We start from the raw sequence: 23,796 nt of genomic DNA, 5'->3' as shown, positions 1-23,796 counted from the left end.
GCAATAAAGCAGCAGCTGTATTTATTCACTTATTTTGAAGCTTCTGTGGAAGACAGGATGCTAAACGGCAGGGAAAAAAAGAGGGGTTTAAAGGCAAACTTGAGGGACTCTTTTGTCTCCTGCGGGCATCCTCTTCCCTGAGGTTCCCGCAAGCCATCACCAGGGTGCTTCCTCGCGAGCGGGATAATCCTGCCCGTGCATTCCCGTAATTTCCATTTGCTTTGAAATGCTCAAAAATATTGAGACGCTCATTAATAATGAGGTCTATGGCGACAGCTTGGGCAGTGAAAAGAAACTTTAAACAGCACGAATCCCTGATTTAAGGGCAGGATTTGCTGGGTACGGCAGCCAGCCTGCGCACGTAGAGACATTTAACGCCGGGTTATTAAGCCACGGGGGATTTTTGCTCCGTGTTTATTAACCCGGCGACTCCGCTCTGGGGATTCCTCTGTGTTTGCACGCACCGGAGTGAATTTTCAGCACAACTTCGGTGCTGGCGGAGATTTGAGCGGGAACGGTTGCATGTGCGCAGGGCTGCGCATCCCCGGCGCTGCGGGCGCCTGGGTGAGGTGGCTGTGCCACCCGCAGCTCTCCATCGGACCACGCGTCTGCGCATGGCTCCGGGGGTATCACACGGGGACGGCACCCAAACCAGATGAACAGTCAAATTTCCACAGCACACCCGTCTTTTAGCCTGTGCGAGGTCCTGATGTGCTTTTCCCATATCCCAGATATACGTACACCCCTGGAGACACTTGGCAGGTCCACACAGCCACGTTCCCCTTGGCACAGCAGCAGGACGGGCTCGCACGGCCGGTCCCGGGGTACGTCTGTGCCTGTGGGCAGCGGGCAGGGGTGGGCTGGCCTGAGGAGTGTGGCCAGGAGGATGGTGAGGGTGCCCCTGTGAGGCCTTGGGGGAAGGTGTGGGCAGGGGAGGTTTGGGTGTCAGTGGGGTCAGGATTGGGAGCTGTAGGTGTCCATGGGGGAAGGTGAGGGTGCCAGAGAAGTGTAGTTGGCCATGAAGAAGGGAGGAGGTGTGTGTTGCAGAAGGAGCAAGTATCCACATGGGTGTCTGTCTGGAGCAGGCATTGGTGTGGGTGTCCATGGAGTAGGAGGAGGTGTCCACGGGGAAGGAGCAGGTGTCAGTGAGGGGGTCTGTGAGGAAGGAACTGGTGTCAGTGTGGGTGTCCATGGAGCTGGAGTGGGTGTTGGTGTGGGTGTCCGTGGGGAAGGAACAGGTGTTGGTGTGGGTGTCCATGGAGCTGGAGTGGGTGTTGGTGTGGGTGTCTGTGGGGAAGGAGCGGGTGTTGGTGTGGGTGTCCATGGAGCTGGAGTGGGTGTGTGGGTGTCCGTGGGGAAGGAGCGCAGGTGCCTGTGAGGGAAGACAGGAGTGTCCAGGTGGGTATCAGTGGAGCTGCCAGCAGGGAAGGAGGGGTGTCTGCGGGGACGCTGGTGCGGAAGGAGGGGTGTCGGTGGGGAAGACGGGGTATCGGTGGCGAAGAATGGGTATCGGTGGGGAAGAACGGGTGTCGATGGGGAAGAAGGGGTGTCGGTGGGGAAGACGGGGTGTCGGTGGGGAAGAAGGGGTGTCGGTGGGGATGCCGCCGCAGGCCAGCGGCGGTGGGGGCAGCTCCCGCCGCCGCCGCTTTGCATAGGAGCGCGGCCCATCCCAGCCCACCGCGCCCTCCATATAAGCCGGCGGGGGCCGGCGGTCGCCACACCGGCCCGGCTATGCTGCGCAGCCCTCCGCGCCCCCGGCCCGGCCCGCCGAGCCCCAAGACCCCCTTCCACATCGAAGCTCTCCTCGCTCGGGACCCGCCGCGCCGGGGTCCCACCGCTCCCGCCACCGCCCCCGTCCCGCCGCCCCCCCTCACCCCGCGCTGGCCCGCGGCGGGCCCGGGCCTGGCGGGCCCCGGAGCGGGGCTGGGGCCGCTGCCGGGCGGCGGGGGCTGGGGCTGGGGCTGGGGCTGGGGCTGGGCCGCGGCCGGGCGGGGCGGTGCAGGTGAGCGGGGTCACGGGTGGGTGCGTGGGTGCGACCGGGGGCTCTTCTGGACGGAGCGGGAGAGCAGCCGGGGGGGTGCGGGGAGCCTCCAGCCGGGCGCGCTGGGAAATAAGGGGGTTTGGGTCACCGAAAATGGCTTTTTTTTTTTTTTTTTTTTTTTTTTTTTTTTTTTTTCCGCCCCCTCCTACAGCCGCAGTTTCAATTCCTGCTGCCTCTCGACCAGCGCCAAGGGGAAGAGTTGGGTTGGGGCTGTGGGAAAGGAAGGAGGGAGAGGGAAAAGTTTCCTAATATGTTTTTTTTTTGGTAGTGATCGATAATTAATATTAGCCATTTACCCCCGGCATTAAATGACTGAGATGACAGGATTTACATCCTTCAGGCTTGACTTCAGTAGAAGGTTTCAGGTTAGGGACAGTCCCCCCCCATGTCCACGTGTGTCCCCAACCTGTATTTTAAGGGTGGCTTTGCATACACTGGCAATTACTTCTCCTTTTTTCATGTCCCAGAAAGGCACCGCAATGCCTCTGTTTTCATCACGCCTCCAAAAACCTGCTGTAATTTCCCAAAGCCTCATCCTCAAAAGTCATTGCTCCACCATGCCAGTACCCCTCTGCTCCCAGAGGGGAGCCCACCTCCCAGAAAGAGGTTCCCCTCTTCTCCCAAAGCTGCCCTCGTCCGTCTGCGGTTTTGCTCTCCCTGGGACCACTCTCAGAAACGGCCACGCTGAGTCTTTCACAACACCCGGCCCCAAAAACTGTTCGTATTTTTAGTGCAAAAAGCACCTAAGGAAAAAAGGGGTTTGTTGTTGATCCGTAGGTAAAATTTATACAGTGGTGTTGGATGATACTGGCTAATCCATCAGGCTGGCTGTATTTTCCCTGAGGGGTTCTGTAACTCTTTATAAGCAAAATGACTCATTTGTTTTAACAAAGTACCTCTATTAAGAAGATTTTTCCTGAAATTAAGTATCATTCAGAGCCTGATCTCGTTGTTGCCCAGGCAAAACCTGCAGCCAAGCACATATTTTATTTCAATAAGGAACTCTTGATTCGATCCCTATGGCTACAATATTCAGATACTAAAGGTTTGCTGCTCTTGGTCTCTACCTACTTAGCATAACTATTTATTATTTCTTTTACGAGACAGCATCTGCGTAGTTGTGTGTTAATCTATGTATTACATCAAATATAAAGGTATGAAAATATGGTTAAACAATTTGCAAAGCTGTTTCCACAAAGTATTTCATGTTTGAAATTACACTTGCCATTATCCCAGTATTAAAATAGGAAAAAAAAGTGACAGGTGAAATTATTTCAGTGATGAAAATCGCTTTAAGAGCAATTACAGCTGTTAAGCTGTCAGGTCTCCATCCCACAACTCCTTAAACACGCGCAGAACCTGCACCCAGTTAATGAGACGAAGTAGGTCAAGGTGCCCCTTTGTGCCTGGAGAACGTGACAACATCAGTCGCTGGAGGAGAGAGAAGCAGCGGGTGGGAACTGGCATCGTTACGCCCAGTATTTCTGTAAAAGTTCAAGAAACTTGGCTCGCCACGATGTGCCGCCACAGTCCGGCGTCCCTGGTGGCTGCTCTTGCTGTGCCCTGGTGACACTGTGCAATGGCTCTGGCCACGGGGGGACCTCTGTGGGCTGCGGAGTCCAACCTCTGCTCAAAGCAGAGCGGATCTCAGCCTGGTCGTCCTGCCCCAAGGTGGAGATCTCGGAACAGCAGCAGTGGGGAGCAGAAACGTCCCGCTGGCTGTCCTGGTGGGATCTCTTTCTTGAAGTTAAGTGTGTGCTTGGGTGTTGGCAGGACAGAAGCTGTGGTACCCTCAGACATATCTTAGTGCTGGCCTTAGCTGGTTCCTAATACCTTCACGCCTGGAGGTGGCACCCAGCAGGTCCCACTGCCTGGAGTCTCTTTGGGGCTCCAAACAGGAGCGGAGTCCCCAGTCCAGCAGCTTTTGAGTGGGAGGGGCTCCACTGTCCCTCCAGCGCGTCACACTCGGGTGTGCAAAGCCTACGCTCACGTTTCTGTGCACGCCGTGGCTCCAGAACTGGTGTCACGGGTTGCTTTGGTGGCTGCAGCTCTCTTTCCACAGCCCTTGGCTGCGCTCTCTCCACCCTGCCGTGAGATCTGGCTCCTGTGAAGGTCCTTCAGGAGGACAGAGCTGGCTGGGATGAGCCCTGTGGCTCCTGTGGGATGGTCACCGGTGGCAGTCACACGCTGCTTTTGAACATCATGATGTGTGTGAATCGGAATCTGCGCTGGCAGGATGAGGGCTTGGGAACCAGAGACAGCACTGCCGGCTGGTCCTGCGGCAGGACCAAGGCTGGTCCTTGTGTTGTATGTTAATTAGGTAATGACGGTTATCATCAGGCCCCAGCTAGGTGGGAGGCTGAGACCAGATCCACTTGTTCATCCCGCTAATGCCTCTGCACACGAGGAACTTTATGGATCAGTTGAACCTACTGAGGCCAAAGGACTAAGGTCCAGAATGAGGACCTGCCCGAGGGCTGGTGACTCTTGTCTTCATCAGGCCAGTCTGCCAGTTTGGTGTCTTCTCCTGGACACGGGCTGACTACGGGTGCCAAGGGAGGGGTAAAAGCAGGGGCCAGCATGGGGTAAACTCCCCCAACGTTTGGACTTTTGTGGTTAGGGACTTCTTGAGATGGAGGTGGGACCTTTGTGTTCATCAGCTCTCGATGGACTTTATTATTCTGTAGAGCTGGAGGTCAAACCCCGCTCACCTCCTGAAGTGCTGACTTCGTTGGGCCTGGCTGCACGTCCAGGACTCTCCTAGGTTGTACCTACAGGTAGAATCACAGAATAGGTCGGAAGGGACCTTGAAAGATCATCTGGTCCAACTGTTTGTGGGAAAGGGAGCCTAGATGAGATGATCTAGGTAGGGACATCCCTGCTTTTCTTTTTGGTGCTACTTTCTCCCAGCCCTCTTTAGCACAGGGAGCAGCTGCATTTGCATTTCAGCCACAGCTGAAGCAAGCTGGGTTTGCCACATCGACAGGGCTGGAGGGATGGCCTCAAACACGCGGACCCCTTCAGTGGCTGCTTCTTCCTTGCAGATCTGGAGTTGTCTCACTGTGTAGGGCCCAACTCGCTGGGCCCCGCTGTGCCTTGGAGGTCTGGGGGGCCCTGCAAGATGAAGAGGGTCCGCACGGTCTTCAAACCAGAGCAGCTGGAGCGGCTGGAGCAAGAGTTCCTCAAGCAGCAGTACATGGTGGGCACGGAGCGAGTAGACCTGGCTGCAACTCTGCATCTCACAGAGACTCAGGTAAGGAACGGGGGAGCTGGGGATGGTGACATGGATCTCGGGTCTGGGTTGGGTCTGTGGCGATTCCCGTGCCGTGAAGGGCCGTGGGAGGAGGACACGATGCAGAGTGACCCGTGGGACTCCCTGCTGCAAGATGACAGTGAAACCATGTGCGTGGAGGGATGCGAGAAAGGTTTAGGGGGTTTATGAGTAAGAACATCCTTTTCTTAATCCCTGAAGCGGAACAAAAAGTGTTTAGGAGCACAAACCTGTGGGGTTGGAGCTGGGTGAGATCAATCTATCTACCTTGTTAGGATAGATGCTGGAGCTAAAGTTTTTTTTTCTGCTCTTCCCAGTAAGTTCCTGCTCCTCCCACTGCAAGCTGCTCATTTATTGTGGAAAGAAGGAGCCCTGTCATCTTCTGTAGTGGGATCCAAATTCGGCTGGGGAAAAGGGAGAACACAGCAAGGGTGGTTCTGTGGTGGACAGGGAGGGTGTGACCATCAGAGGGAGCAGGGGGTAGGTGAGTGTCTCATCGTGCCCTCTGTCAGCCGTAGTCCTGGGGATGGGTTCAGTGGCTTGTGGGAGCTGGGGGAGCCACCTCCTTCACTCCCCTGGCCAGAGCCTCCTCTGTGCCTCTGCCTCCCCCTCTCCCCTGGTCCTTTCTTCCAGCACCACTCTGCCCACCATAGCATCACCTCCTCCTGCTCGCGTGCACTGTCCCCTGAACAGAGAAGGGGCATGTCCCCCTCTTTCAGGAGCTCTCCCTGTTGGGGACATCGGCCTCGGAAGCACGTGGCAGCGGCCACCATGAGAAAGGGGCTCCTGGAGACCTTGGATTAAGCCGTTGTACTGTTTTCCTGCTAGGTGAAGGTCTGGTTCCAGAACCGGAGGATCAAATGGAGGAAGCAGAGCATGGAGCAGAAGGCAGCGAAGCTGTCACAGTTTGGGGTGATACAGCCCGCCCCCGCGGACTCGACGGACATCAAGGACCACGAGGAGGACGCTGTGGACGTTGAGCTTTGAACAGCTGATGAGATTCAGCCGCCACCGTTGCTTTTTGAGCCGTGTCTGCTTGCTGGAGAGGCTGGGGATGCAGGCACGTCTGTGCCGCTTTGGTCCAAGCGAGACATTACGCTCTCGATCTGAGAGCTGGAGCTACAGGACAAACTGCAGCTGCCTGGGAGGGATCCCCCAAATATTGTTTGGCTGCTGTTTGGCAGCCATGTGCCGTAATTCTTGGGGCTTCATCACCAGGCCGGTTGTACTTGATGGTGCCATAGCTGTGGCAAGGCCTGTGATCTCCCGTTTGCTCTTGAAGCACCGGGGCACACCGCCAGCTTCCTGCAGAGAGGCTGGGGTGACAACCGGGCGGTGTGTCTGACTGCTGCGAGCATCAGGGTGTTATTTGAACGCGGGGTCACTTGTGGCTGTCTGCCCCTAGGAGGGAGACCTGTGCTGCGAGGACAGTCCACCCCAATTGTTTTTCCTGGTTAACTTGACTCCCACGTTTGCTCAGATCCCAACAACAACAACAAAGTGAAATTGGAAAGCCCTTTGCTCCCACCAGCAATCGTTATTACTCTTGCAATAAGACGAACAGGGTCTGATCCTGCCCGCGGCACACAAGTGCCTCCTCTTGTCCTGTGCCTTGGTGTATTTGTGCCTTTGCTTTGGCTTCCCAAACCCAGAGGGTCTCTCTGTCTTCTGGCGTTGCCCTGCTTCGCCAGTTCCCCGCTGCAGCAGGGAACGAGGCGCTCGGGCTGACCGAGGTGCCGAGGATATGGGGGCTGTTATAAACAGGCAGCTTTCCAACACCTCTGGGGCTTCAGACGACCCCCTGCCCCTCATCCAGATGTGCCGATTCTGGCCCAGATGGCAGTCGCTCTGGTCTCTCCTCATTATACACGGGGAAACGGCACCTGGAGTGTTGGGCGAGCACATCTGTAACCACCCGATGCAGTCGGCAGTTGTTTTTTGGTGGGTGGGAGGGCTTGGAGGGGTCAGGACTAAGCCCCCGTCCCTCCCCGTCTGTGTGTTAGCAGCCAAGCGCTCCTAGGCCAGGCTGTCAGCGCTCAGGCTGTCACCTCGCCTTCCTAGGGCCGCCCAGGGCACCACGTCCCGTCAGCTCAGGATAATTTATTGCATCGCTTTCTATCATTTTAGTCTTATATTGTTATTTATAGAAATAACTTTTTTTTTTTTTTTTCCCTTAAGTGTCACTTATTTATTTGCTTTGCCTCTTAATAAAAATCTAGTGTATTTTAAAAAGAGACGGGACTGGGTGGGGAGGCAGGGTTGTGCAGCTCCTTGGTTTCTGAGCAGGCACTGATGCCTCAAGGGCTTCTTGCCCCACAGCTGCCAGGGATGGGTTACCATCCTTTTTGCTGTGTACAGTTTTATCTGTGTTTCTGAGGAAATGGAGTAAAAAAAAAAAAAAAAAGAGAAAACAAAAGAAATGCACCTTTTCTTCCTCCTAATAAGACCCAAGTTGTCAAAAAGTAACATCTGCTTTCCAACAAAAGTCACAAAAGGGGTGATTTCCTCTTGAAAGGGTGATTTCTTCTTGCACGTTTTCATTCCTGATGTGCCAATACAAATATTAAAGGAGGGTTGTTTTTTTTTTCCCCACACTTGTGTGTTTGCTGGTAAACCTCTGTTCTCAAGCTTGAGCATTTGGAATGGAGCAAGAACAGCTTTTAAACAGATCAGCTGAAAACCTGCAAGTGTCAAACAGAAGGAAACCACATTTCCAACTACTCTCTTTTTAATTTTCTGTTGAAATTATTAACCAAAAAAACCTCCCCCCGATGTATTTTCATCCAAGTTTGAGGTTTTTTTTTCTAAATAAATTGTTTTGGACAAAATAAATGCTGAAGAAAGTTTTTTTTGTTTTTTTTTTAAATTTGTTGATGACCCCATATCAGGTGAAAGTAGAGAACATCAGCTGTTATCTCTGGGCCAGCTCCTGCGGAGATAGAACTACATTCATAGTAAGAAATGTAATGTCTGATTAGCGTGGGGTGCTTGGGTTCGGGCTGCTGCTCCCGGACAACAAGGACCTCCATCTGCAGGTGGACGCGGCCAACCCTCTTGTGCAGCCCCTGCCCTGCCAGGCTGGCTCTTCAGCAAAGGGAAGCCCAGGAGAAGGTTCCCCCTGTGCTCTGCAACCCCAGAAGCAGAAGCAACCCCGGCCCAGCTTCACAAATCCATGTTGGAAGCACCAGGGCTGGTTCGGGGAGGTGAAGGATGCTTCGAAGCGTTGCTCGCTGGACCACGACTCGAGCTGATGCTCCGTGTGTGAAACGCCCTGCCGCTTGGCACCGAAACCTTGGAAAAACAGGACACCTAACGCTATTATTACAATAACGGCTAGTTTTCCTACTGTTAGTTTGACGATGGAATTGAAATTGGAGTCATGCGGTAGCGTTGCTCCACCTGCATCTGGGTCCTTGTAACGCCCTGTGATGGGCATTGCGTGGCGGAGCAGTGCCCTGCACAGCCCGCTGCTGGGTTCACGGGGGCCAGACCCCAAAATACAGACGGGGACAGTGTCCCAGGCAGTTTGTCCGTCCCTTGTCACCGGCCGGGTGGCCAAGGGGGTGCCCCCGCTCCGCGGCCATGCTCCCGGCATGGGCGGCTGGCCGGGGCATGGAGGCGGCCGCTTCCAGCCGGCCGCGCACTGCAGCGTTACCGCCCGATGGCGTGTCCCCGCCGCGAGCCGACAGTGACATCTAGTGACTCCAAAACGCCCCAAAACGCCCCGAATATGAAATTCCCAAAGCCGCTGCAGCCGCCTGGTTGATGAAGAGCGGGACTGAGCGCTAGCGAGCGCTGGCAGTGCCGGCGTGCATTAGTAAATACAACTAAACCCGCGTTTTCGTGGATTTTAGGCGCTAGCGGGAAATGGCGAGGGCGCAGGAGCCACATTAGTGTGTTTTGAAGGTTTTCTGAAGCAAAGTCGGGCCAGTTTTGGGTGCGCAGGGTCAGCTGGCGATGCCTCTTCGCCCTGTGAGGGGGTACCTTGTGTGCCCGCCTGACAGAGATATGAAGGCTATTTCTCCCCCGCCTGTACGCTGAAATAATAATTAATAGGGGAGAGGTAGCAAAACTCCTCTCTGGTTTTTGGGCGGCCGTGGAAGCGCCGCAGCTCCGTTTCGGGGCTTTTTCGCGGTGTTTTGAGAGGGTGGCGGTGGGCTGAAGGGAGGGCTAAGATGGCCGCCGGCCCCCCGCCCGCCCTGGGGCTGAGGGGGGTGATGGCGGGCGCGGACCCCCAAGGCGGGGGGGGGGGAGGGCAGCCATCTTCCTGCGGGGCGGCGGGTGAGGGAAGCGGAGGAGGAGGAGGAGGAGGAGGAGGAAGAGGAGGAAGAGGAAGAGGCGCTGCCCGCCCCCGGCGGGTCAGAGCGGGGAAGTCGCCGCCCGAAGATGGCCGCCGCGGCGGGGGACGTGTGCGGCGCCGTGGTGGGGGGCCGCGCCGGGGCCGGGGCTGCGGCGGAGGCGCGGTTCATCAGCAGCGCTAAGGTGAGCCCGGCCGCGGGGGTCCCTCCCTTCCCTCACGTTGCGGCAGAGCCAGGGTTTTGGGTTTTTTTTTGGGGGAAAAGGGGTAAAAACCCCGCAGCATTCCCTCAGGCAGGGCGGGGGGGGGGGGGGGGGGGAGTGAGTAGCCTCAGCCCACGGGTGGGTTTCGGCTTCGGGTGTGTCCCCCTGACCCACGGCTCTCCCTCGGCAGGGGAAAGGCTTGTTCGCCACCAAGAACATCCGCAAAGGGGAGACTGTCTTCGTGGAGAGGCCGGTGGTGTCGTCCCAGTTCCTCTGGAACGCCCTGTACAACTACCGAGGTGAGGGGCTGGCGGTGGTGGCACGTCCCCGTCACCTGCCCTGGTGAGGTGACAGCGGGGTCCCCTAAGGAGCTGCCCGGTTTTTGAGGAAAGGGTTTGGGTTCGTCTTCGCACCGCCAGGAAGGTGGCCCCGCTGCTATTTCGGCCGCTGCGCTTGAACTGTTGACGAGTTGGGGTCCTTTGAGGGATGGTGACTTCCATCAGCCCTGGAGGAAAGCGCTACGTGCCACCATCGGGCACCATCAGTGTGGGAACCCCATTTTTTTAGCGGTGTGGGTGCCAATCCCACTCACACCACCACAGCGTACAGCCCACAAAGGTGCCGATGTTCTCCAGAGGTGCCAGAACAAAACACGAGGGTTCTACGAGCTGGATTTTAAACTTGTTTTGTCCTACCTAGACCTTGCTGTCTGCTGAGCTCAGTGACATGGGGACGCTTGCCATCATACAGCCCTTAAACACTTCCAGGCGTTATGGGGCTGGGGGTAGGGGGTTAACTTGCAGCAAAAACGGTCTTTCCTATGGAGGGAGCGGTAAGAGGTTGGTGCTTCCAGCTCAGAGGTGGTGTTGATAGCTGTCATGCTGTCTTGCCCTGGGCCCTGGCCCCTTTTCTCACTGTGGCGTCCGTCTGTCTTGTCTCCCCACAGCCTGCGATCACTGCCTGCGGGCTTTGGAGACGGCGGAGGAAAATGCCCAGCGGCTGCTGGGGAAGAGCTCGCTGGTGCTGCCTCACCCGGAGCAGTGCAGCATCCGGAAAGACCTGCACCAGCAGTGTCCCCGGTGCCAGGTATGGAGCTGCTGGGAGGGCCCGTGGTCTTGTTGGGGTCACCGACTCCTTTGCAGCATCGAGCCGGCCACGTGCGCTGCCCTGAGATGGGTGTCCGCCTTTCCCTTCTGCATCGTGATGGCTAAAGAGCTGGGGCTCAGGTGGGCAGGGAGGGGGCACAGCTGGGCTCGGACCCCCCGTTTCCTGCTGCTGTAGCCAACGCCGGGCGCTGTGCCCCTCGCTCTAGGTGACGTACTGCAGCGCTGAATGCAGGCAGGCCGCTTTGGAGCAGTACCACCAGGTCCTCTGCCTTGGCCCATCCCGTGACGACCCCACGCACCCCCTCAACAAGCTGCAGGAGGCATGGAGGTAGGGGACCGACCTGCCTGTTGCTCTACAGGCAGAGGAGGTGGCTCTCCTGGGCTGGGTGATGCTGCCTGGGACCAGGGCGGAGGACCATCCTTGCTTTGCATCCCTGCATGGGGGTGGCTGGAGGGTGGTGGTGGCCGTGGGACGCTGCCCAGCTCTACCTGCTGGTGGTGCAGCCGGTGAATTCGTGTCGGCAGCGCAAGGGTTTGGACCCACGGCTGAGCGGTTCCCATTTTTCTCCCTATAAAGAGCTACAAAGCACTGAGCTGCGCATCCCTCACTCCTGCCGGTGCTCCTGCAGATCTCCAGCCTCTGGGAGATCCTCCTCGCAGCACCCTTGCGGGTGCATAAATCGCTGTCCCTGCTTGCAGATGACAAAATGGGGGAGAAGCGACATCCCTGACCCAAAGCTCATCACAGACCCCAGCTCTTGCTGCAGTCCTGGGCTTTGTAGGGGACCCAGGTTCTACTTTAGAAGGATGGTCAGGGATTATTTGTGTGCTTAGAGCAGGCAGGTGGGCGCAGACTTTGTGCCCCGAGCGGCACTGGATCCCCATGCAGCGGTGCTGCACCGGCCTCTTTGGTGTGACGGATGAGTGCTGCCCTGATGGCGTGGATGGCAGCTGCCTCTGCCTCCCTCCAGCTTTTTATTTCCATACCAGCACTGATCTGCTCATCTCTTTTCTCCATTCTTATCCCCCAGAAACATGCATTATCCACCAGAGACTTCCAGCATCATGTTGATGGCCCGGATGGTCGCCACTGTCAAACAGGTACGTGGGCAGTTCGGAGCCGCAGCTCCTGGTGTGTGGTTTCTTCTTCCCGTTGTGGCTGTTATTGCCAAGGACTGACCTCTCTTCTCCGGCAACGAGTGAGATCCTGCTTGAAAAGATCTCGATGTTTAGTGGTCCCTGGACATGGAGACCACAGGCAGCAAAGGAGGTTCCTATGTCCTCAGCCAAGCAGGTCTTTTTTTCCATATGAAAATAGTTAGTCAGGACTGAACCTTTCCTTTGGCTCTATTTCTTTGGCCTGGCTTTCTCAGCCTTTATTCTGACAAGAAACTACCACCATGCAACTGCTTCTGGTGGTTCTCGATAGTGGGCTGGATAGCTCTTGAGCTCAGCAGGGCTTGTCCTCTCCTCCTTTTCTCCTGGCTGGGGAGGAAAGCCGTGTTGCTGCAATGCCTTTGCTTGATTCCTTTGTCAGGCTAAAGACAAGGAGTGGTGGATCAAGGCCTTCTCCCAGTTCTGCAGTAAGACGGCAAACGAAGAAGAGGAGGTTGTGCACAAGCTGCTGGGGGACAAATTTAAGGTAAGAGCTTGACAGCGCTTGAATGTGGTGAATCCCTGAGCCTGCGCTCTCCCTGCCTGTGTCCGTGAGCCCATGGGTGCAGAGGCCCTGTTACAGCTGGGAGGGGAGACACTGGAAATCCCAGGCTCAAAGTGGGGGCACAAAGCTCCCCCTTAGGGACTGGCTGACCAGCCAGAGAGGAGACAGATTGCTTAGAGGGCTTTGGGCTTGTGATGCTTCACTGGGACACGCTGCTCATTCCTGTGGTGGAGATGCTTCTTGCTGTGGGGTGGGCCAGGGTGATAATTAGCTGCTGAGTAGGTGGCTTTTGCTGCTAAAACGAGTGGCTTTCGCTGCTCTGAGGGCAGCAGCCTTCAGCCTTGCAGGGGAGGATGAGGAGCCTGACTCCTGAGCCTTCTGGCCTGCGCTCGGCTCGGTCGTCAGCCTGGGCCTGAGGCCCAGCGGCATCTTTCCCCACGCTGACGGTGTTGCCGTATCCCGCCAGGGCCAGCTGGAGCTGCTGCGGGTGCTCTTCACCGAAGCCCTTTACGATGAACATCTCAGCAGGGTGAGTGGAGCTGCCTCCCCAGCAGCCCAGGAGCGTGGCGGGACCCTCCGGTTGGCCAGGGCTTTCCCTGGGACTCTGCCCCATTCCTTGCTTCCTCCCGAGCTCCCTGTGGGATACGGGGCACTTGCAGAGCGGGGTGCTGCTGCAGGCTGGCGTGAGCTCAGCTGCTTTCTCATCTCCCTTCTGCAGTGGTTCACTCCAGAAGGCTTTCGATCCCTCTTTGCCCTCGTTGGGACCAATGGCCAAGGCATAGGAACAAGGTAACGGGGCTTTTCTGGGTGCTCCTTGCAGAGCAGCGGAGCTGTGGCGTGGAGGGGAAGAATGGCCTGTAAATCCATGTTGGCCTGGGTAAGGGCTGGGTTCAGACGTAAGAGAGGGGGATGGAGAGGCAGACTTCAAAGCAGCCCTTCACCTTGGCTGTGTCCGACCCTTTTGTGTCCCTCTGCCAGACCTTGGCCACCGAGTTGAACCCTTAGATCCCGCCTGCGAGGTCCCACCGTTTGGTGACAGCCCTGTGGGACTGTTAACGGTGTCCCTCTTGCTTCCTGACAGCTCTCTGAGCCAGTGGGTGCACGCTTGCGACGCGCTGGATCTGCCCATGCTGCAGCGAGAGGAGCTGGACGCCTTCATCGACCAGCTCTACAAGGACATCGAGAAAGGTGAGGCTCTGAAGCGACCGTGGGCAGCGTCAAGCGGTGCTGTTCGCAGGACCTGGCGGAGTTTCTGCTGCTGGAGACTCTTCCCAGGATTCAGGGACCAGGAGGTGTTCCTGCTGGGGGTGTGGGGAGAGCCCAGTTGCCCCTGGTCCGTGTGAGCTGTGCCTGCTGTCTTTGGCTCGCTGCGTGGATAGAGCAAGTCCAAGCTTCTGGGCAGCACGACCTGCGGCAGGTCGGGGTGGCTGGAGGGATCCTGTGCAGAAAAGTCCCATCTACACTAAACGTTCAAAGACCTGTTTGTCACTTTTTTTTGACTGGTGGAGCTGTGGGAGTACAGGGACAGACCTGGGAGCCTAGGGGTGCAAATCTTGATGTCCTCTGTCCCCTGCTGGTGGGGAGGGAAGGGTGCTTTGGAAACCACCCGGCCCCCCAAAGCAACGCTGGGTGGGTGCTGATGGGCATCCCTTGGTGCTCGTGTGGAGGAGCCAGAACAGCCCGTGCAAAGCTCTAACCCGCCCTCTCTGTGCTGCAGAGTCAGGAGAGTTCCTCAACTGCGAGGGATCGGGTCTCTACGTGCTCCAGAGCTGCTGTAAGTAACACAAGGACTGGGAGGAAAACTGGTAGTGAGGACGGGGATGTCCCGGGTCAGACTGACTCACCTCTTCCTAAAAGCTGAATGAGAGAGAGAGAGAGAGAGGGGGGTTTACTCTTCCCATCTGTGGGTGGGGTGCTGCCCTGGAACCTGCCTGCTCTCTCGGAGTCTCCTGGCATCTCACCTGGTGGTGGAATGGTCAGTCCTGGCTTGAGCGGACTCGGGTACGATCCAGGCTCTGGAAGCCACGTACGCAGTTAGCAAAGAGACTGTCTCCAACCTCGTCTGAGCAAAATGGAGCTGAACAAATCGTTCAGGGAGGGAGCCCTTCTCGGCTGGCCTGTGGGGACATCCCAGCACCCAGAGCTGTCATCTTTCACTCCGAAGCGTTAACAGCAGAGCAGGGACGAGCAGGGCCTGGGGACAGGCTGCTGGGAGAGCTGGGAAGTGCAGCCCTGGGTGTCCTACATCCCTGGGCATCCTTCCTTCAGCACCTGGAGGCAGAGACGGTGCTGTGCATCCCTGGGGTTGATCCAGGACAGCTTGCTCGCTCTCTCGAGTGCTTTTTGTGGGTCTGACACAGAACCCTGGCCCTTCACCTTGGCTCCGCTGGTCCCCCTTGTCCCCAGGTGCGAGTGGAGAGTGTCATGCTGGTGGCCCTGAGGTAGATGGGGTGGCTGCAGCGTTGTGGTGCCTTATCCTTAGCCAGGCCATGGCCCTCCCAGTTGGAGGCGCCGGCTCCCGCACGCCCGGGCCGCACAGAAGGGCAGGCACGAGCCGCGCGGGTGGTGTGGTGTCTCCTACCCTGCCTCTGCCTTCCTCTTCCTCCGGAGACGCCCTGACAGCTTCATCCCTGCAGGTAACCACAGCTGCATCCCCAATGCCGAGACGTCCTTCCCGGAAAACAACTTCCTCCTGCATCTGACGGCGCTGGAGGACATCGAAGCGGGAGAGGTGAGACGGCGGCGCCTCAATGAACCGGAGGTGGCATCACACCTTGGCAGAGGGTCCCTGCGTCCCCTGCATCCCCCACGGACCCCAGCCCCGTACCTCATGTCTTCTATGGTGTCCCGGCAGAGGAATTCACGCCTCATCCCATGGAAGGGCTGCCAGACCCCGTGTTTCTGCCTCATTCTCGGAGGGACTGGTACAAATGGGGCTGCTTTGGGTTCGTGGGGAGCGATTCTCAGCCCAACCCGTTTCTCTTTGCTCGCAGGAGATCTGCATCAGTTACCTAGACTGCTGTCAGAGGGAGCGGAGCAGACACAGCCGCCACAAGATACTCAGGTAGGGGCTGCTTGGAGGAACCTGGGGTGGGGACACCCCTTTGCACCCCCAACCAGGCCGTCTGGGCTGCATCCCTGCCTCGGGGCCCTGCTGCTGTGCCCGTGGCAGGGTGCTCGTGCAGCACGCGGTGCTTTTGGGCTTCATCCGTGGAGGACTCATCTCTGAGGGAGGCTGGAGCTCCCTGCTCCCCCTTCTCGTGAGCGGGAGCCCCAAGGACCGAGGATTTGGTGCCCCCCTTCTCTTGCACCACTCTGCAGCTGGGTCCTGCAAACCCTTGCTGTCCCCACCCGCCTTCCTTTTCCTTCTCCGCCCTTCGAGCGGAGGGATTCCTGCTCATGGTCACCATCCCCATGTCCCATCGCCCCTGCAGGGTGAGAAATCCCCCTCTCCACGCCGACTGCCTCCACCCCACCCAAGCCCAGCATGATCAAACCCACCAAATCCTCCAGGTTGAACATATTTAGCCCCTTCCTGGCTGCTCTGTCCCCGACCCCCTGCCCAGCAGCAGCGTTGGGGTTGTGCCTACCTCCACGCCATTCTTCCTTCCCTTCTTCCAGGGAGAACTACTTGTTTACCTGCTCGTGTCCCAAGTGCCTAGCGCAAGCCGACGACGCCGACGTGACGTCGGATGAAGAGGAGGAGGGTGAAGGGGAGACGGATGATGCTGAGCTGGAGGATGAGATGACTGACGTTTGATCCTGGCCCTGGGCAAGAGGAGAGGGAAGGGACAGGGCAAGGGGGGGTCCTCCGAGAGGCAGCAGCTTTAATCTTAGAAACAGGGTTGTGTCGTGGGGTCGGGTGGGAGGCCACGTGCCGGCGGTGGGTGCGGAGTCGGGCAGCGGGGGAGCCGGAGGCAGGCCCTGCTCCCGCCTGCCCTTGTTGTGCGTGCGTGTGCGTGCGTGTGTCAGGCTGTCCCCGTCCTCCCTGAGAGGACAGGCTGTGAGGCGGCGCCCCGGTCCCCGGAGGGGCTGGGTGGGGTTTGCAAGGGCAGGCTGGAGGAGAGCGGGGTCCAGCCAGCCCCTGGGCCATCACGATGGTCACCTCGTGGCCACCTGCGAGGCTGCTCCGCCGTGTCTGTGCCGGCCGTGGAGGCGGAGGAGCGTGGCCTTTCCCACCCCGCGGGGCCGAGGGGAGCGTGTGTGCGTGCGTGCGTACGTGTTTGTGCACGGGGGGTACTATTTAATGTCTATATTAGCACTATCTACACATTAAGGCGCTGGGGTCCTTATATATACTCCATTCCATGCCTTGGCTCGGCGAGCACAAGGGGCAAACTGATTTTGGAGGTGGGACAGAGACACCTTATGGGTGGCTCAGATGCCCGAGTCCCGTGGGAAGAGTGGGGCTGACCTTGGCAGACGCCTCCCTCCCCCCTCGGCCCCATCCTTGACACGATGCAAAGCCCCGTGCAGCCATGGCCGGGCTGTTTGGGGAGGGAGGGGGGGGAACAGCCAGGCTGCTGCTAGCCCGGAGCCAACACAGGTGGTGTGTGAGTCACCGTCCAGAACCCAAAAGGTGTTTTGGGTTTTGCAGAGGGTCATCCCACCGGGTCACCCAGCTGCTTTGGGAGCTGCCGTGGGCTTCCCCGCACCGAGTAGGGGGCGGGGGTGTCCCCCTCTGTGGACCATGTGGCTGGAGGGAGCAACCAGCTCCAGGCAACAATTGGGCAGCGGGGGGGGGGATGCCCCCGGCGTATTCCCCCCCCCCCCCCTTCGTTTTTGGGGAGCTGTTTTCCTCCTGCTGCTCCCTTTGAGCCCGTGGCAGCTGGATGGCGGGACCGAGGGCGATGCTGTAGCTGGGCACCTCTGACACTCCCGTCACCGCCAGCCCTGCCCCCTGCTGCTCGTCCCCAGCCGTCCCGGGGCCGCGTCCCCTTCAGTGTTCGTAATAAACCGAGACTGGTGAGAAGCGGGGCCGGGTCGTTTGTACTGGTAAACTGGAGGGTGGGGAGCGCAGAGATGGCCTGGATCCAGGGGCAGGTCGCGGTGGGGGGACACAGAGGTCTGGGGAGGAGGGAATAGACGCCCGCTGAGGTCTGGGCTCTGCATCTGCGACCAGCCTGCCCTTGGGGACGGGTGCCAGAGGCAACGCTGGCCCGTGAGGCTGTTTCTGCCCCAGTCCGTGCCGCACCGGGGTCTGACGTGAGCCCTGCCCCGGCTGCAGGAGGCACCGGGGGAGGTTTACTAGGAAAAACGTTGCTGGGGATGAGATTGGTCCTTTCAGCCCCTGACTGCTGAAAAAAACCCACGAAGCTGTTCTCCAAAAGTTGTTCAGACTTCATTAGCTCAGAGAAAAATACACACGTGTTGGGCGAGCCCTGCTGGTACAGACCAAGCCTGTATCTCACTCTCCCTCCCATCCCTGTCGGACCGCATCCCCGTAACCCTGCATCCCTCCACATCAGCAGCACAAATTACCGGTGGTATCTTAAGCGGCGTTAAAAGCGTTTCTCGGGGAAGTGCCGGCCTGCTCTGCGCCGTCCCCTCCCGCCCAGGAAGTCACTACGAAGGGTGCTCGGTGCCAGGCTCGAGGTTCCCACCGCGGGCGCTGTGGTGGGATCTCTGGAGGAGATCTGCCTGTCGCTGAATCCGGCGAGGCGGGGCGGTGGGATCTCTGGAGTGCGTTCAGACCCTTTTCCTCAAACCTGGCTCCCTGGGGCAAGCTCCCCCGAGAAGTCCTCGATCCGTCGTAGCCTCCTGCTGCTACCAGAAGGTCCAGGGGGGCTGCATCATTTCGTACGTGGGGATGCTGGTGACGTTGACGGGAATGGAGATGACAGCCCAGGGGAGGCCGTGCTGCTCCAGGGAGCGTCTGATCATGTACCTGGAAGGATAAAGAGGTGACGGGCGTATGGGAGCCGCCTGAGTTCATAGAATCACGGCACGGTTTGGTGTGGAAGGGACCTTCAAGACCATCCAGTTCCACCCCCCTGCCCTGGGCAGGGACACCTCCCACCAGAGCAGGTCGCTCCCAGCCCCATCCAGCCTGGCCTTGAGCCCTGCCAGGGAGGGGGCAGCCCCAGCTGCTCTGGGCAGCCTGGGCCAGGGCCTCACCGCCCTCCCAGGGAAGAATTTCTTCCCAAGATCTCATCTCAATCTCCCCTCTTGCAGTGTGAAACCGTTACCCCTCGTCCTGTCACCACCCCCTGATCCAGAGTCCCTCCCCACCTCTCCTGCAGCCCCTGTCAGCACTGGAAGCCGCTCTAAGGTCTCCCCGGAGCCTTCTCTTCTCCAGGCTGAACACCCCCAACTCTCCCAGCCTGTCCTCACAGGGAGCTGCTCCAGCCCCTGAGCATCTTCGTGGCCTCCTCTGGACCCGCTCGAGCAGCTCCGTGTCTGTCCTGTGCTGAGGACCCCCGAGCTGGACGCAGCCCTGCAGGGGGGTCTCACCAGAGCGGAGCAGAGGGGCAGAATCCCCTCCCTCGCCCTGCTGCCCACGCTGCTCTGGATGCAGCCCAGGAGGCCGTTGGCTTTCTGGGCCGTGAGCGCCCATTGCTGGGTCGTGTCCAGCTTTTCACCCCCCAGCACCCCCAAGCCCTTCTCCCCAGGGCTGCTCTCCATCCCGTCATCCCCCGGTCTGTGCTGATACTGGGGATTGCCCCGACCCAGGGGCAGGACCTTGCACTTGCCCTTGGTGACCTTCACGAGGTCAGCCTGGTCCCACCTCTCCAGCCTGTCCCGGTCCCTCTGCATGGCCTCCCTTCCCTCCAGCGTGTCGGCTGCACCACATAGCTCGGTGTCATCAGCAAACGTGCTGAGGGTGCACTCGATGTGACTGTCCCTGTCGCCGACAGAGATGTTGAACAGCACCGGTCCCAGCACCGATCCCGTGGGAGAGCGGAGCCCGGACGTGAGCATAAACCACAAACCAGCTCAAAGAGAAACTCTGTGGATTAATTATGACCGACTCCATGAAAAATCTGGCTCACAAAGGCCAGTTGGGACATGCTGACCACTGGGACCTCCCTGTTTGGTGGGGACAAGGCTGTCATTCGGCCCTCTCCGCGAGATGTTCCCCCACGCTTGGCAAGGTGTCTCCTGACCAAGGCACCTACCCGTCCCTGCCCAGCAGGAAGAGCGCGGGGATGTCGGCTGTCCGCCTGGTGCTGTCCTGGATCATCTCGATGTAGAAGCTGTCGTTATCGTAGGCGTTGTCTGCGATGATCACCGCCCGCCCGCCGTGCTCCTGGATCACACGCGTCTTCGACAGGAACGAGCAACCCCTGGGGCAGAGAGTGACAACTTTTTGGTGGCCACTAAAGCGATCACGGAACCTGCAGGTGCCAGAGCTCGCCTGAAGATGCCCAAACCAGGGACCCTCCCCCTCGCCCCACGCCTCCCCCAAACCCTGCTCCTCTCTGAGGCTGTATTTTAGGCACAGGCTGCCCACGCTCTGCCACTTTCTCCGAAGAAAAAATAAAATAAAGTAGGTTTTTTCGAACTAAGAGACGCAAGATGTCGGTAAAAGCATCCCGACGTTTTCCTCGTATACCCGTGTGGGCTAAGTCACGGGAGGAAGCTGGAGGTGATGGTAAAATGTGGCCGTGGTCCTGTCACCCTCTGTGCCATGGGTGGCTGCCCTCCTGCCCAAGGGGTCCCCCCAAACAGCTCCCGTGACGCCAGACGTACCCCCTCTCCACCAAGGCAATCTGGTCCTGGATGAAGACGCCATTATTCAGCTCTCCGCAGGCTTCGGGGGGATCCGCCGGGACCAGGTGGATCTGGTCGTACCTTGTGTTCTCCAAGAAGGAGACAGGCAGGGGTGAGCGAGGGGGGGGGGGAGCGGGGCTTCTTCCCCTCCCCTGCCCCACCGCCACCATCCCTGGTGTCCCTTGCCCCGCTCATCCCCATGTGGGGTGTGCTTTTGGGAAGATTTAGGGCTCCCAGGTGCAGGTTGTCCCGCTCCAGCCCCTGCAGAGCCATGCCGACCTCACTCAGCAGCTTGCCTAGATCTTGCTGTCACTACGGGCAGGGGAAACTGAGGCACGGCACCATCCACCCACCCAAGTGCTCCCGGGGAACGTGTGCAGAGCCAGAAAGTGTCTTTTCCTCCGGTTCTCGATGTCCCAGGTGCTCCCCAGCAGATCTGCTCCTGCACCCCCAGCCCCCATCACTGAGGGAAAGCTCTGACTTCTGCAGAGCCCTTGGTTTATTTCTGCCGTTCCCCACGGCCGCCCGACCAGCCCTCCTGGGTCACCGCTGGGCCTCTCTCAGCCCTTGGAGGGGCACAGAGCGGGGCATGGTAACGGGTCTGCGGGGCAAGGTTTTGGTAGCGGGGGGGGTTACAGGGGTGGCTTCTGTGAGAAGCTGCTGGACGTTTCCCCTATGTCAGATACAGCCCATGCCAGCCGGCTTTAAGACGGACCCGCCGCCGGCCAAGGCCGAGCCCATCAGCGACAGCGTTTTTCGCCTCTGTGATGACTTATTTAAGAAAGGGGAAAGTTATTGTGGAGCAGGAATTGCAGCGGGAGAGAGGAGCGAGGATGTGTGAGAGAAACCTCCCGCAGACACCCAGGGCAGTGCAGAAGGAGGGGCAGGAGATGCTCCAGGCGCCGGAGCAGCGATTCCCCTGCGGCCTGTGGTGAAGACCACGGTGAGGCAGGCTGTGCCCCTGCAGCCCATGGGCGGGGGAGCAGATGACTGCCTACACCCCGTGGAGGGCCCCCACGGCGGAGTAGGTGGATGCCTGAAGGAAGCTGTGACCCCTGGCTCCTGGCAGGACCCGTGGGGAGAGAGCAGCCCCCGCTGGAGCAGGTTTGCTGCTGGTGACCCCATGGGGGGGCTCACGCTGGAGCGGTCGGTTCCTGAAGGACGGCACCCCATGGAGGAGACCCACGCTGGAGCAGTTCATGGAGAACAGAACCCGTGGGAGGACTCACGCTGGAGAAGTCACGGAGGACTTTCTCCCATGAGGGGGACCCCACATTGGAGCAGGGGAAGAGTGTGAGGAATCCTCCCCCGGAGGAGGAAGGAGCGGCAAGAACAACAGAGTGATAAACTGACCACAACCCTCATTCCCTGTGCCCCTGGGGGGAGGAGTGAGAAAAATCGGGATCAAAGTTAAGCCCGGGAAAGAAGGGAGGGGTGGGGGGAAGGTGTTTTAAGATTTGGTTTTATTTCTCATTACTTCTCGCTGAGTTAATTGGTAATAAATTACATTTTCTTGAAGTCGAGCCCGTTTTGCCCATGACAGTAAATGCTGAGTGATCTCCCTGTCCTGATCTCGACCCCACGAGCCTGTTGTTATATTTTTTTTTTCCTCTCCCCTGTCCAGTTGAGGAGGGGGAGTGACAGAGCAGCTTTGGTGGGTACCCAGCATCCAGCCAGGGTCAACCCACCACAGGCATGTGCTCCCTGAACACACGTGCGGCTAAACTCGCCCTCCAAAGGCCCGCTGAGGCTGAAGGCAGGGACTGGCGTGTGCCTCCTTCCGAAGGGCAGGAGCAATTAGCTCCATTTTTATAAAAGGCTTCAAATCCCTCCCCCAGCCCCGTAACAGAGAAATATTCGGATGGAAGGACCCAAAGTGACCAACCCAGTTGTTAACACTTACGAACACGCCACCGAAATCCTTGGCCGGAGTGGCGGTGAAGATGTAGCGGATGTCTCCAGGGCTCAGCACTTGGAAATACAAATATTCATGGATGCGTAAACCTGGATGTGCACGGAGAGAGGCGAGAGGCAGAGGAAAAAAAAAAGGGAAAATTCCTGAAAAACGGGGAAAATACTCCTGCTTCTGAATTGCACCACGCTGGGAACACACCCTTTGGCAACGCCTGCTCCTCGCTGGGTGCTGGGGCCGAGGACCCAAAATGCTGAGTTCAGCCTGGGGTGCTGCGAGGGGAGATGCACCAGCATCTGGGAGGACAGAGGAGATGGGGGAAAGGCACCGGGACTGGGGTGCGCAAGGGGAAGGGGAAAACAGCCAGATGACGGAGGGGATGGGGGTGACATGCCCCCAAACCAAGGTGCAGAGAGGAGAAACATGCTTGGATTGAGTGCCCTGAAAAGAAATGCACCTGGGATGGGGTGCTGGGTGGGGAAATGCAATGGTTTGGAGTACGTGGAGGGGAAATGCAGCCGGATTGGGGTGCTGGGTGGGGAAATACAATGGGTTTGGGGTGCGTGGAGGGGAAATGTAATGGGTTTGGGGTGCGTGGAGAGGAAATGCAGCAGGATTGGGGTGAGGGAGGGGGAAATGTAATGGGTTTGGGGTGCGTGGAGGGGAAATGCAGCCAGATTGGGATGCTGGATGGGGAAATGTAATGGGTTTGGGGTGCGTGGAGGGGAAATGCAGCAGGATTGGGGCGAGGGAGGGGGAAATGTAACGGGTTTGGGGTGCGTGGAGGGGAAATGCAGCCGGATTGGGGTGCAGGAGGGGAAATGCACCCGCATCGCAGTGCACGGAAGGGAAATGCAAAGGGGCCAGGGTGCAGCGAGGGGACACGCACCTGAATTGTGGTGCACAAGAGGGGACATGCACCCCGATTGCGGTGCAGGAGGGGAAATGCACCCAGAACGGGGTGCTGGATGGGGAAATGCACCCAGATGGGGGTGCAGGAGGAGGGGAAATGCACCCAGAACGAGGTGCTGGATGGGGAAATACACCCGGACTTAGGCTGCAGGAGGGGAAATGCAAAGGGGCCAGGGGGCAGCGAAGGGACATGCACCTGAATTGCGGTGCACGGAGGCAAAATGCACCCAGATTGGGGTGCAGGAGGGGACATGCACCCGGATGGCGGTGCACGGAAGCTAAATGCACCCGGACTGGGGTGCACAGAGGCGAAATGCAACGGGGCCTGGGTGCCCCGAGAAGAAATGCACCCGCATCGCGGTGCGTGGAGGCGAAATGCACCCGGAGCGGGGTGCGGGAGGGGAAACGCAACGGGGCCGGGGTGCACGGAGGGGAAAGGCAGCCGGGCCGCGGTCCGCCGAGCGGCAAGGCAGCCGGTGCGGGGCGCAGGGAGGGGCAAGGCAGCCGGTGCGGGGCGGTGCGGGGCGGCGGGGCCGGGCGGGCCGCTGGCACTCACCGCGGGCCGGGCAGGAGCAGAGGCAGAGGCAGAGCCAGAGCGAGCGGCGGAGCATGGCTGCGCCCGGCGCCGCCAGCCGCCCCGCCCCCGCCCCCGCCCCGCGCCCATTGGCGGCGCCTCCGCAC

General features: G+C 58.9%; 3 protein-coding genes across 4 annotated transcripts; 2 read left to right on the top strand and 1 right to left on the bottom strand.

Moving 5' to 3' along the window:
* The first annotated feature begins 1,731 nt into the window (after positions 1–1,731).
* On the top strand, positions 1,732–6,299 carry LOC104340023 (homeobox protein not2). Its single transcript, XM_086464644.1, has 3 exons — positions 1,732–2,002; positions 5,086–5,294; positions 6,141–6,299. Exons 1-3 carry the CDS (start codon positions 1,732–1,734, stop codon positions 6,297–6,299), a joined length of 639 nt encoding a protein of 212 aa, XP_086320770.1.
* A 3,399-nt stretch (positions 6,300–9,698) lies between these two features.
* On the top strand, positions 9,699–16,338 carry SMYD5 (SMYD family member 5). Its single transcript, XM_086464210.1, has 13 exons — positions 9,699–9,794; positions 10,003–10,111; positions 10,759–10,898; positions 11,125–11,246; positions 11,950–12,019; positions 12,456–12,560; positions 13,045–13,107; positions 13,297–13,367; positions 13,660–13,766; positions 14,296–14,352; positions 15,215–15,309; positions 15,572–15,642; positions 16,200–16,338. The coding sequence occupies exons 1-13, from the start codon at positions 9,699–9,701 to the stop codon at positions 16,336–16,338; spliced, it is 1,245 nt and encodes a 414-aa protein (XP_086320336.1).
* PRADC1 (protease associated domain containing 1) lies at positions 16,288–23,731 on the bottom strand. 2 transcript variants are annotated; one of them, XR_015183474.1, is made up of 6 exons: positions 23,672–23,731; positions 22,195–22,295; positions 20,271–20,380; positions 19,697–19,864; positions 18,060–18,465; positions 16,288–16,311 (listed from the first exon to the last, which is right to left on the bottom strand). XR_015183474.1 is itself a non-coding variant. In XM_086464211.1 (5 exons), exons 1-5 carry the CDS (start codon positions 23,724–23,726, stop codon positions 18,345–18,347), a joined length of 555 nt encoding a protein of 184 aa, XP_086320337.1. In that variant the 5' UTR covers positions 23,727–23,731; the 3' UTR covers positions 17,933–18,344. The 2 variants fall into 2 exon arrangements, 1 of the variants encoding a protein (XP_086320337.1); XM_086464211.1 differs by lacking the exon at positions 16,288–16,311 and having other exon boundaries at positions 17,933–18,465.
* Between the last annotated feature and the right edge of the window lie 65 nt (positions 23,732–23,796).

This window comes from Leptosomus discolor, chromosome 4, assembly GCF_034619465.1.
Source record: "Leptosomus discolor isolate bLepDis1 chromosome 4, bLepDis1.hap2, whole genome shotgun sequence".
NCBI lineage: Eukaryota > Metazoa > Chordata > Aves > Leptosomiformes > Leptosomidae > Leptosomus > Leptosomus discolor.
Note: the sequence above shows the minus strand (reverse complement) of the source record. Positions and strands in the feature narration are given on the sequence as shown.

Coding starts and splice junctions, on each gene's coding strand:
- LOC104340023 (XM_086464644.1), top strand. CDS start 1,732: ATGCTGCGCAGCCCTCCGCGCCCCCGGCCCGGCCCGCCGAGCCCCAAG. Junction 2,003..5,085: donor GGCCGGGCGGGGCGGTGCAG/GTGAGCGGGGTC, acceptor TCTTCCTTGCAG/ATCTGGAGTTGTCTCACTGT. Junction 5,295..6,140: donor TGCATCTCACAGAGACTCAG/GTAAGGAACGGG, acceptor TTTTCCTGCTAG/GTGAAGGTCTGGTTCCAGAA.
- SMYD5 (XM_086464210.1), top strand. CDS start 9,699: ATGGCCGCCGCGGCGGGGGACGTGTGCGGCGCCGTGGTGGGGGGCCGC. Junction 9,795..10,002: donor GGTTCATCAGCAGCGCTAAG/GTGAGCCCGGCC, acceptor CTCCCTCGGCAG/GGGAAAGGCTTGTTCGCCAC. Junction 15,643..16,199: donor AGCCGCCACAAGATACTCAG/GTAGGGGCTGCT, acceptor CCCTTCTTCCAG/GGAGAACTACTTGTTTACCT.
- PRADC1 (XM_086464211.1), bottom strand. CDS start 23,726: ATGCTCCGCCGCTCGCTCTGGCTCTGCCTCTGCCTCTGCTCCTGCCCG. Junction 22,296..23,671: donor CTGCTCCTGCCCGGCCCGCG/GTGAGTGCCAGC, acceptor GTGCACATCCAG/GTTTACGCATCCATGAATAT. Junction 20,381..22,194: donor AGGATTTCGGTGGCGTGTTC/GTAAGTGTTAAC, acceptor TCCTTCTTGGAG/AACACAAGGTACGACCAGAT.